Below are 13,126 nucleotides of genomic sequence, written 5' to 3' on the forward strand. Positions count from 1 at the left end.
GCTTGAGTGGAAGTCAGTGTAGAATACTGAATAAGATGATAGGCCTTGGAGTGAGAAAGACCCTGGTTTGAATCCAAAGTCTGTCATTTAGTACCTTTCTGAATTAGAGCAATTTATTCTCATCTGTAATATGGGCCTCCTACCTTTCAGGTATGTTGGGAGGATATGGTGAAGAGATACATAAGAAGGCATTTAGCACAGTACCCATGACAGAGTAAGCATTTAATAAGTGGTGCCATTTATTTCATTTGTAAGGTATTAAAATAGAATTTAGCAAGTTGTACAGAAATGGAAAGCTCTGATCAGATACAAGTTAAAAAGGAGAATAAGGAACTTGGATATCAATCTGAGAAATATAAATCTGACGAAGAATGTATTTGGGGTAACTTAATATTCTAGTAAGAGAGTGACCTGAAGAAAATAGACACATCAGTTGGTTGTCTCCTGCACACGCCCCACCGGTGTGGCTCAGTGGTTTAGGCATTGTCTCGTGCACTAACAGGTTGCCGGTTTGGTTCCCAGTCGGGGCACATGCTGGGGTTTCAGGCTCAATCTCCAGTAGAGGTTGTCCATGAGGCAGCCAATGGATGTTTTGCTCTCATATTGATGTTCATTCTCTCTCTCTCCCTCTTCCTTCCTCTCTCTCTAAAAATCAATAATACTTTTTTAAAAAGCAGCTCTGGTCAGCATTGCTGTGTTTAGAGCGTTGGCCCCAGCAATGAAGGGTCACTGGTTTGATTCCTGGTCAAGGGCACGTATCTGGGTTGCAGGAGGCAACCAATTGATGTATCTTGCTCACATTGATGTTTCTCCCTCCCACCTCCTTTCCTCCCTTCCACTCTCTCTAAAAATCAATGGAAAAAATATCCTCAGGTGAGGATTAACAAAAAAGGAAACAGCATTAAAAGAAACAAATAGAAACTAATTCTAAGTACTATTCAGTATACGATGTCTGGGAAATAGAAATTTAAGGGAATATTCACAATCCACACATGATATGAAAATATCTAGGGTTGAAGTGGTAATAAAGGATGAATTAAAACTGAAGAAAAAAGGCATGACCATATGGGATAAGACTGAAAATATGGAGAGCTTATTGTTAAAAAAAAATAAATGCTTTTAGGAAGGACATTTAGGTATAGCACAATCCCCGGTGTTTTATACCTTCTTACTTTACACATGTTCCAGCACCTGCCAAACTACTCTCTTCATCATGGAGCATTTCTAATACAGAGGGTCTAAATTAATCTCACTTTAAATTATTTTCCTCTTCATTCCCATGTTAACTGTATCTTCTCTCTCTTTTTTAATCCTCACCTGAGGATATTTTTCCATTGATTTCTAGAGAGAGGAAGGAAGGGGGAGAGACAGAAACATCCATGAGACACATCGATTGGTTGTCTCCTGCACATGCCCCACCAGGACCACGGATTGAGTCTGCAACCGAGGTACATACCCTTGACTGGAATTGAACCTGGGACCCTTTAGTCCACAGGCCAGCGCTCTATCCACTGAGCCAAACCGACTAGGGCCGTGGTCGGCAAACTGCAGCTCGAGAGCCACATGCGGCTCTTTGGCCCCTTGAGTGTGGCTCTTCCACAAAATACCACGGCCTGGGCGAGTCTATTTTGAAGAAGTGGCGCTAGAAGAAGTTTAAGTTTAAAAAATTTGGCTCTCAAAAGAAATTTCAATCGTTGTACTGTTGATATTTGGCTCTGTTGACTAATGAGTTTGCCGACCACTGGACTAGGGCCACTGTATCTTCTCAAGTGGGTTGTAGTTCTCTCATAAAAACTATCCTTTCAGTCATTAGTGTATTGAAGCTCAAATGAGTAAAAGACTAGTAATGATTAAAATGTACCTCATGACAAATCATAGAATGGAAAGTCCTATCAGTACTTCCAGTAAAAATGGTAAAGATGCTTTCTATTGGGAGTGCCTCTTGATTTATGGACCTTTCCTTTACTCAATTTGTTACATAAGAGCTGATGAAATAAATGGTTTCTCTCTCACCCCACCCCCCACCCCCTGCTCTAAAAAATTCACAGAAAAACACCTATTTTGAAAGAACAATTCCATCAGTTACAAAATTTAATTGTAAGGATCAAGCAGTGGTTATTGGTCAAACCAAACCACATTAATAGTTTTGATGTGTACAGGTGCCAGCTTTTAAACAAAGGTGACAAATACCAATCAGATTCTTATAACACTGTTCAGGATCTAAACAAGTGTGATTCTGAACATAGTTCAATACACAAGGCTAAAAGAATGATAGTGCAATCATCAATAATAAAAACAAAGGCATAATTTTCCAAATCAATTTTAGTTAAACAGAATTCTAGCTTTTCAAAAGTCTAAATCTACATAAAACTCAAAGTAATCTAATGATTTTTCTACCTGAGATCAAAACAAATTTATATTTTCCTATCTAAACATAATTCTTGGCATTGAGGTAAATCTGAAATCATGTGAAATATTTTGTCAAACATTCCCCCAAAATGTTAAGCCCTGCTTTAGACAGAAATTCTCATGTTACAATACATATTTAAATATTTTTCTTCAAAGACGAATGACAAACTTCTGAGGTTAATAGGCTTGAATTAGAACCATGATACTAATAATATGAAAATAAAAAGCCATTCATTTGTATAAAGTGTTCCTGTATGGTGCAATATGAAATGTGATCACAGACTCTATGTACATACATGAATCATCAAGAGTTCAGGAATTAAACTCACTCTAAGAAAACTCATCCTATTCTTTTTTGAAGCTGAGGTTGCAAACTTGTGATGTATAACAAAAATATTGTATATAAAAGCTCCAAAACCAAGTAATAGTCTAAATTGGCAATAACTGCAACTTAAAATCTAAACCCAACTAGATCTTTACTGTGGCTATGCAACTTATTGCTTTGTGGCCTGAAGGTTTTACTGAGGTAACAACCTCTTATCTCTTGCTTCTCCTCCTTGCACTCCCCCACCCCTGCCCCCAGCTTCCTATTTCATGGCTGTCTTTGGCTATGCTTCCAAATCATGAAAGCAGAAGAACCTACTTCAGTAAATGAAGAGGGTGAAAAACAACGCTATATATGATGTATAAAAACCAAGCTAGGAGTATAAACTGAGAAAGAAAATATTGGAAGGATGAACAGCAGTCTACCCTCAAGGAAAAAAAGAGAAAATAAAAAACGGGGGCTGTTACCCCTTGCCCCTCTTCCACATTATCTCCTGATTAGAAGAGTGTGGAACCAAAATTTCAAACTCTGAAAAGGCAATGACTCTGCAGGAAGAGCTAGATAAGTGAATAAATGGTAAAGAAGTACAGCAGTACTTTAGCTGTCAATGAGTTTCTTTGCTCTGGCATTGGCACCTTCAATACGATCTTTGTTGGTGTCAGCCTGAAAATAAAAGAAAGGCACCAGCATTACTTCACAAGGTAAGTTAATCTAATAACAGTTAAATTCCAGCTCGGCCACTATGGTTTAGCGGTTGAGCACCAACCCAGGAACCAAGGGATTGCTGTTTCGAAACCCAGTCAGGGCACATGCCGGGGTTGCGGGCTCGATCCCCAGTAGGGACTGTGCAGGAGGCAGCCAATCAATGATGTTCTTCTCTCCTCTCTCATCAATGTTTCTATCTCTCTATCTCTCTCCTCTCTCCCTAAAAATCAATTAAAAACAACATTAAAAATGTCAAATTTCATACACTTGGAGTAATTGATACACTCAGGAAATTCAGGAAACAATCGAAGTCACATTACAAAATTCATCTTGGGCAAGAACTGACAATATCAAATTAATTTGGAAAAACTTGGGTGTGTAAATATGATGAAGGTATAACAGAACTTTTCAGTATTTTTTTTTTTTAATATACTTTTATTGATTTCAGAGAGGAAGGGAGAGGGAGAGAGAGATAGAAACATCAATGATGAGAATCATTGATCGGCTGCCTCTTGCACGTCCCCTACTGGGGATTGAGCCCGCAACCTGGGCATGTGCCCTTGGCCGGAATCAACCTGGGACCCTTCAGTCTGCAGGTGGATGCTCTATCCACTGAGCCAAACGAGCTAGGGCAACTTGCCGATATTTCAGGAATTCTACATTTTTTCACAGTTTAACATGTCTGAAACTGGGATACATCTTATAATCAATGGCATTTAGTTGCAACAAAATATAAGAATGCTCTCCTCTGCTACTGATCTGACCTTGTGGGAGTCCCCTGAATGGAATCATAGAATCCCATTTGGAGTTATCCTAAGTCTAACAACACTGACAGATTGAAATAACCTTCCCCAAGATCTTTAGAACAGATGTATTACCACATCCATATCAATATATGAATTAAAATGATGGGTAATAATATGTAGCCTAAACCCCTTTGAAAGCATTGTTTGCCTCAATAAAATCCATTTTAAGTGACTCAACAGAGAGTCAAGCTTAAAAACTTATCCTATGCTTTAAAGTACACTGATACTTCAATAAGTAACAATGAATAAGAATGGCATATAGATATGACACATCAAAACATTGAACACAATTTCACTTGCAGTGTCTTTTACATTATGTGAAGTAAAAAAAGCAATCACCCTTTTTCATTACTCACAGGACTCTTAATTTGTATGCTCATTCCACATGAACCATTCTGCAGAACTGATTTTTACCTTACGAACTTATGAGAATTCAGGAACTTACTAATTTATTATTTAACAACAACAACAATAATAAAAACAACTCCAAAAGCTAACTTGCTCATTTGGGGGGGGGGGGGGAGGAGGAGGACAGCCCACACAAAGGTTAGAGATTCTAAGCTTCATGTGTAAAATTTTAAATGGAACCATTTCATTCCAAGTTCTTGGCTTTAAAATGAGCCAATTGCCATAAGCAAAAGAAGAACTTAGCTATTGTTTCTCAATGTGCTAAAACTGGCTGCTTCATCAAAACTCAACACCGGTGAGGACAGGTCCAAAATACTGAGCACAAATACCCATTATTAAAATGCTGTACTAAATGTCTCATTTTCTGATGGCACTAAGAAGCTTTTACCTTTTCTGTGATCCGGTCTATTTGTCGATTCTGAGCCTCAATCTCATTGCCCATGTCCAGGGCCATGTGTTTTAGATTTCCTAGGATACTGCCCACTTGACTCAGGTTTTCTTCCATTTCATCTTCTCTGGCATCATTTGTTATACTATCACAAAAAGATAATTCAGTTTTTGGTGAATTCTAAATGGACTAAGTCTGGATTTAGTTTGCATAAAAACAAGCAACCAAATTTACTCTAAGCAGTGTTAGACCCAAGGGAACGTAGGTTACATTAGAAGCATTCCATAGTAAAAATGGAAAGACTAATAAAAGAAAGCAGTGTCTTAAAGCCATGTAAGAGACAATTAAGTAACAACTCTGGGACAGTGCTTCTCAAAGTGTGATTCCCAGTATAACCTGAAAACTTAGACACAAAACATGCTAATTCTTACACTCCATTCCAGATCTACTGAAACAGAATGGAAGTAGATCCCAGCAATTTGTGTTTTAACAAACTTTCCTACAACCAAGTTGAGTAGTTGCAACAAAGACTGTATTGCCTGCAAAGTCTGAAATATTTATTATCTTACTCTTTATAGCTATTCTTATAGGGATTTGGTTAACCCCTGCTCTAGAGGATACATTTTAAAACACATTTTCCTATTTACAGCTTACATCAGTAATTTGGAAAGTACTGAAAAATATAAAGAAAAATCCATAATTGAAGGCCGATATACCACCGTCAACATTTTGTCAGAAGGCAGATTTTAAAATGAATTTTAAAAATGAAATAAATGCTATTTCTAACTGATGAGTTAGGATTCATGTATAACTACACCCATCTTCCTCAGTGAGCCATTCATTTAGGAAAGGGATAAAAATAGTGAAAGGAGCTGCATACCGTTTAATGTATCCATCACTGGCTGCTCCTGTGGCTGCTTGCTGAGGCTGACCATTTGTTACTCGGCCTGGCTGCTTAGATACTACCTTGCTAGAAGAGTTGTCTCCGCCATCTCCCCATGTTGTCTTATAGGCCTTACCAGACTCAAAGTTCTTTGTCCTATATAAGAGTCAGGAGTGCAGAGACACCAAAAAGCAGGAGAGGGAGAGTTGTAATTATTAGTGCTTGTTACCATAATAGCCACTTACATACAGCTAGATCTAGATTATCTGTACTCTGAACCATCACAATAAGGCATAGGAATAAAGATGAATTTTAATGCCCACTGACATTAAAATTTTTTTTTAAAGTTCAAGTACTTCCACCAAATCTTAATTAAGCAGTTAGCAAGTAGCAAAATGCATTTTTACTTTTAAGGTTCCCTCAGCCTCTGACACTCTCCAGAAAAAGAGGTTAATGGACACTAGGAAAAAAGTGTTCTTAGGCAAAGTGTTCTGGGATGCCTTAAGAGGTTCCTCAGTGGCATCTCAGAGGTTGAGGGATGGAAGAGTAAGAAGGCTGAGTAGGCAACACTTAGAACCCAGCTGCCCCTTACTTGAACCAGAGCAGGTCCAATTGATCAGTTTTTTTAAGTTAGAATTTTGCATTAAAACTTTAAAAAGGATTTCTTAAACAAACATCATAAAGGAAGGGCATGAATTACTTCCAAATTGAAAACCCAATGAATAACTAACAATCTTGGCCAAACTGGTGCCAGATATAAATCCTTTGGTTTAGGACTTTTTCATTTAAGAATTTACTTTTTCTAATTAAAAAAATCCTAAATCCAGGCCTCTTAAAAATAAAAGCATATGCTTTAGATGTAACTGAAATAGCCAAAAATCAGCCAAAGCCAGAATTTTACCAAGGGATTTACTACTCAAATTGGTATAAATAGCAATAGTATACTTAAGTTACTTTAAAATAGCTATTACAGCCCAGCTGGGTGTGGCTCAGCATTTGAGTGTTGACCCAGGAACCAAGAGGTCACTGGGCCAGGGTTGCTGGCTCAATCCCCAGTAGGAGGCAGCCGATCAATGATTCTCTCTCATCATTGATGTTTCTATCTCTCTCTCCCTCTCCCTTCCTCTCTCTGAAATCAATAAATTTTAAAAATAGCTATTACAAAAAAAAACAAAAACACAAAACTTTTTACTGATTGAGTAGGTACAGTTTCACTCATACAATTTTAGTTTTTTTCTATATACATAAATAAAGCAGAATATGGCTATAATACTGGCCTCTGATTTATTCCACATAATATGTTAATGAGGAAGTTTTGAAACTACAGAAGCAGAGGAGAGATTTTATAAAAATAGTGGCTCCTTCTTAGACATGTGAGGATTCATTTTCTGCAAACACAGAATTAGATCTTGGACCTTAATCATTAATGCTAAAGAAAGGGTACTACTACTTTTTTGATAAGAGGCACTGAAAAGGTAAACAAATCTATGAACACTAAAGAGCTAGTTCTCAAAGTGCCTTTCTTGGTTCCACTTTAAATTCTCACAATTAATTTCCAATTTATGCTATTATGTTTTATTAATTAATCTGTCTAGTAATAAGCTATGATAAATCTTCCCTGGAACAAGGTGGGATTATATCTACACTAAGAAAAGAGAAAGATGCAAATTGACCATACATTCACGACGCCCACCAGACAATCAGGAGTATGCAAATTAACCCAACAAAGATGGCGGGTTAATTTGCATACACACACACTGAGCAGCTGGGGCGGGATGCTTGCGTTGTCGCCATGGCAATGATGCAGGCGATCCGCACCACCCCAGCCACTCTGGGCCTCTGGGCCTCTGGGCAGTGTGGGAAAGCGGAAAGACAGCTCCAGGCCGGAGCAAAGGAGGAAAGGAGCAAATTCATCCATTCTTGCATGAATCTTTGTGCATCGGACCTCTAGTATTTTTATAATTATCTGTTAGTTTGGTGAAACCGATTTACATGTATTCTTTGTTAATAAGGTGGATCTCAGGCAAAATTCTAAAGCAGAGTAATAGCTAGTAAACAAAATAAACATTAGTTTTTCAGAAAGTGAATAACCAGATATATTATAATAGAAGTAATGTAAGATAAGTGGGATTTTTATCAGCATGTCAGATTGTAGAACTGGTCTAAGACTGAGGGCTGGAGTCCATAAGTCACTAAATATTGACATCATGTTTCTGAAAGTCTACTCTTTATGTATTAACCCTTTGCACTTGCTTGCTTTTTTCTCGATTCCTTTATTCTAATGCTAACCATGTCGAGTCACACTCGACATCCGAGTGCAAAAGGTTAAGAGAGGACTTGTGGGCTCTTGGTCTATCAAGAGATATGTACATGCTCCAACCTCCTTCTCAACTTTAAGAGATAATATTTAAAATTCCTTAAATTTTTTAGAGTTCTTCCTTTCACAATTAGATATAAGGGGCATAAGATGCAAACAAACTGTTTTAACATGATATGAATGAGGTTCAATTAAGCCAGTCTATAAATGAAGAATCAGACTGGTTACTAAACCCTTGTCCCTTTAAGAGGAATGGATCTCTGAAGATGTTCTTCCAATAACAAGGAGAAATAATACAAAAAGCTGACTTTGAATTTTTTTTTTTTTACAGCTTTGCATTGGATTGTCATGTTTATTTTTAAACAGGTTGGGGGAAAACTGCAATTTTTTTCATGCAATTATGACATGACATCTGCATTTTTATGAAGAAGTGATTTTTAAATGCTGTTGGTTTCATGTCTTCACCCTTGTGATAGGTCCATTTCTCTTTCAGCACCTCCACTTCGGGTAAAACCTTCTAGTTGTTCATGATCCTGCCACTTGCCAATATTACCCTAGAGCTTCTCCCACCAAATTAGAACACCTTTGAAAGTTATCAATTTTTAAGGGCATTAACTAATAAAAATAATGGATTTAATTTAATTTGACTTCTTACAAAGGGTCTTAAATGCTTTAAAGGTAATATTCACCTAATTTGAGCACCAGAGTGACCTGGATGCTTTGAACATACAGGTGCACAGGTTACACTATAATAATTCTGCTTCAATATGTATGAAGTGAAGCCTGGGAATTTGTTGTTACTGTTTCAGGTCATTAGCTACCCAGGCAGGGAAGATTAACACTGTTCCAAGGGACTTCCAATCTGTTTTAGGAGAAATATTTTAGATGACTGTAACAGTCTTTGTTTTTCTATATATTGAGACACTGAGGAACTGATCTAGAGCAGGGGTGGGGAACGTCCAGCCCGAGGGCTGTATAAGGCTCCAGAAATCACTTGGTCTGGCCTTGCCAAGCATTAGGAGTCAGTTAATTAAATGTTTGACCAAATATAGCAGGCTAATTTTTAAGTTGATAATTTTGTATGAGCCTGTGAATGATGTTATAAATATCCAAATGGCCCTTGGCAGAAAAAGGCTCCCCACCCCTGATCTAGAGGAAGCAAAGGCATAAACCAGGAATTTTTCTTTTCGTTAAAGCTACAAGATTTAGCTCAGCTGGTGTGGCTCAGTGGTAGAGTGTCGACCCATAAACTAGGAGGTCACAGTTTGATTCCTGGTCAGGGCACATGCCCAGGTTTGGGCTTTATCCCCAATGGAGAGTGTGTAGGTGGCAGCCAATCAATGATTCTCTCTCATCATTGATATTTTCCTCTCTCCCCCACTCCTCTCCTCTCCCTGAAATCAATAAAAATATATTTTTTAAAAAGCTACGAAAGTTGTAGTAAATTGACTTGAACCCTAATCCCAAACCTGACATTCAGTAGCTGTAAAACCTCAAGCAAACTTCCATCTCTTGAGTTTTATGTAAAACTAAGATAATAACAATAGTTTAGTTTACAGAGCTATGAAAAGTTCTGTTGATAATGGATGCAAAATTGCTTTGTAAAGCATTAGACAAAAACTTTTATTCTTTGGCTTCAACCTCAACCTGATCCTTAGTTAACAGTTCATGCCTTCAAAGTGCACAGATTACCAATTGGTATGTTTACTCTTCTTGCCCATTAACATTCCCTAGCTTTGAGATCTACAAGTAGCTGAATATAGTTGGCATATGTTCACATAACAAGACCATCTAGGCCCAGGATGTTTTGGTTTACAGTAAAAAATAATGGTTCTGACCTGGCCGGTATGGTTCAGGGTTGAGCATCGACTATGAACCAGGAGGTCATGGTTCGATTCCCGGTCAAGGTACATGCCCAGTAGGGTGTGTACAGGAGGCAGCAGATCGATGATTCTCTTTCTCTCCCCCTCCCCCTTCCTCTTTCTGAAGTCAATAAAAACGTATTTTTAAAAATAAGGTTCTGATCTGCAACAGAACTCGTTTGCATAATAAAATTTATAGCCCCTCTAGGAAGACATTAGACTGCATGATAAAATGTTACTCAAATTTGTGATAGTTTAATGCAATTAAGAACTCTATCGGGAAAGTTAAATTTACCTCTATCAGTTTAAGAAATCTAATAACCTTTAACCATTTTTCCCCCATGTAAATCTCATTGAAAAATGACAGGTTTGAAATAAAAATTTAAAATAGCCCTTAATTAATTTAACAAACTTCTATAAAAGCAGAAAACAAGTATCAAGATAAGAACACAATAACTTTAACAGTTTCTTTTTCTATTTTGGTTGTCAGCATTAGTACTGATTAGCAAAAAGAAAGCCAAATATTAGCCAAATTTCTTTCATATAAAGGAGAAAAGGGATAAAATAAATACCAATTATAATGTGTGTGTGTGTGTGTGGTTTTGGATGATCAGACTACATGGAAGAAGAAAAAGGAGACCAAGAAAAAAACAGGGTAAAAATCAAATACTTAATTTTCTAACACTTAACCACAGTCTTCATAATTCCCATAAAGATTCAAAATGAAAGAATGAAACATTATAGTAAACAGTAGTCTGACTAAAGGGTTAACTTTCATAAAAACCAAGATTAGTTAGCTCCATATTAATTCAACATGAAACCATAGAAAACTAACACATGACATATTGGGAATTATGGAACAGATCGTAACATATATAAAGAGGGGGGAACCTTTATTTATTTATTTTTTCAAATATATTTTATTGATTTTTTTACAGAGAGGCAGGGAGAGAGATAGAGAGTTAGAAACATTGATGAGAGAGAAACATCGATCAGCTGCCTCCTGCACACCTTCCTACTGGGGATGTGCCCAAAACCAAGGTATATGTCCTTGACTGGAATCGAACCTGGGACCTTTCAGTCCGCAGGCCGACGCTCTATCCACTGAGCCAAACCAGTTAGGGCGGGAACCTTTATTTTTAAAAAGCAGATACTAAAATTGGTAACATTTTAAATTCATATCCCACCTTGTTCCAAATGACATTTAAGATGACTGGATTGGGCAATTAATTCCTCAATTTGGTAATGGCCTAAATGGTGGGGAATCCAAAGTATTACAAGCAACACTTTAATAGAGAAAATCTTGATTCTGGAACCAGAAAGGAGTAGGAAAACTTAATAAAAGACAGGATGCTGATGCCAAAACCGGTTTGGCTCAGTGGATAGAGCGTCGGCCTGCGGACTGAAAGGTCCCAGGTTCGATTCCGGTCAAGGGCATGTACCTTGGTACATGATTCTCTCTCATCGATGTTTCTAACTCTCTGTCCCTCTCTCTTCCTCTCTGTAAAAAATCAATAAAATATATTAAAAAAAAAAAAATAAAAGACAGGATGCTGAAATCAAAGTCCTATAGAAAGAAAAAGATTTAGCTTGAATTCACTTACATTTGATCAGCAATAGGAAGCAATTCTCTAAAAAGATCAACCTATTTAAAACCCCTTAGGTCCTGGCTGGTGTGCCCAGTGGTTGGAGCGTCGGCCCGCCAACCAAAGGGCCTTGGGTTTGATTCCCGATAAAGGGCACATACCTGGGTTGCAATTTGATCCTGGGCCACAGTGGTAGGCAACTAATTGATGTGTCTCTCTCACATTAATGTCTCTTTCTCTCTCTCCTTCCTTCACTCTCTCCCTTCTTTCCTTGACTGACTCTAGAAAATTAATGAAAAAAATATCCTCAGGGGGAAGATTAACCAAAAAAACAGTAATAAATAAACAAATAAATAAATAAATAAATCTCCTTAGGAAAACTTCAGGGGTATTTTTTAAAATTGTATTTTTATTTATTTTAGAGAGGAAGAGAGAGGGACAGATAGCTAGAAACATCAATGATGAGAGAGAATCATTGATTGGCTACCTCCTGCATGCCCCCTACTGGTGATCGAGCCCACCACCCGGGCATGTGCCCTTGACCAAAATTGAACCCAGGACCCTTCAGTATGCAGGCTGATGCTCTATCCACTGAGCTAAACCAGCAAGGGCTTCAGGGATATTTTTATTTTTGTAATATTAAATGTTGTTCAGCAAAATCTTAGTTATCAGAGCCATTAGTCAAAAGGTGGTATTATAAATTAAGGTCCTTTTTGTCAAGTCCATCTTTTGGCAGATAGCACCCATTAAGAACAAATTCACTTTACATTGCACACCACAGCACAGTTTTTAGGACAGTCTCCACCATTCACAAAATCCATGCACATGCACAGAAAAGCCATTTGAAGCATCACCTTTAGATAGCAGGTTAACAGCCCCAACTGCGCCATAGACTGCATCTTAATGTTCCCTTTGATCAGTTACTGAGACCGGCTTCTGATGTTAAATCTTCATTTTTAGTAAGCAGATTAGAAAGGAAAAGATTAGGTGAGAGAATGAAATGCAGAATATAGTAAATGCCAGTCAAACAGAACAGAAGCAGCTTTAGAGTTTTCAAAACATAATGCATTTAAATTCCTGCCTGATTCCATAGAAACAACCAACATCTGAGAATCTAGATAAAAAGAAAAAATAAGAAAACTAATCAGAGCATACTTCATCTTTCCTAAGAATGTCTGGGTAATAATATTCTTTCCTAAAATTATGAAAATTAATATGAAGAGAAGGCAAATACTAATGGAGAGGTTGTAAAACTTCCTCACTCCTTTATTGGTGATTACAAATTTTTCTTAATTACTTCTCTTATAATTTTTGTTGGTATTTTAATTTTAAAAAATAATTTTGCATGCCAACTCAACCATCAGTCAACAAGTTTCTCAAGGACATTCAATCAACAAGTATTTATTGAGCACCTACTATATATCAGGTACCATGTGA

The 13,126-nt window shown here is 37.4% G+C and overlaps 1 protein-coding gene across 2 annotated transcripts in view; it reads right to left on the reverse strand.

The window, feature by feature from the left end:
- Positions 1 to 215: 215 nt before the first annotated feature.
- The window catches only part of SNAP23 (synaptosome associated protein 23), a 48,532-nt gene continuing 35,621 nt past the window's right edge, over positions 216 to 13,126 (reverse strand). For both annotated transcript variants that reach the window (XM_054716317.1, XM_054716316.1), the window contains exons 6-8: positions 5,922 to 6,080; positions 5,042 to 5,186; positions 216 to 3,397 (exon numbers count right to left, since the gene is read on the reverse strand). In XM_054716317.1, the coding sequence (XP_054572292.1) occupies positions 3,332 to 3,397; positions 5,042 to 5,186; positions 5,922 to 6,080 (370 nt within the window). In that variant the 3' untranslated portion in view covers positions 216 to 3,331. The remainder of the gene's footprint in view (positions 3,398 to 5,041; positions 5,187 to 5,921; positions 6,081 to 13,126) is intronic.

Source organism: Eptesicus fuscus, chromosome 5, assembly GCF_027574615.1.
Source record: "Eptesicus fuscus isolate TK198812 chromosome 5, DD_ASM_mEF_20220401, whole genome shotgun sequence".
NCBI lineage: Eukaryota > Metazoa > Chordata > Mammalia > Chiroptera > Vespertilionidae > Eptesicus > Eptesicus fuscus.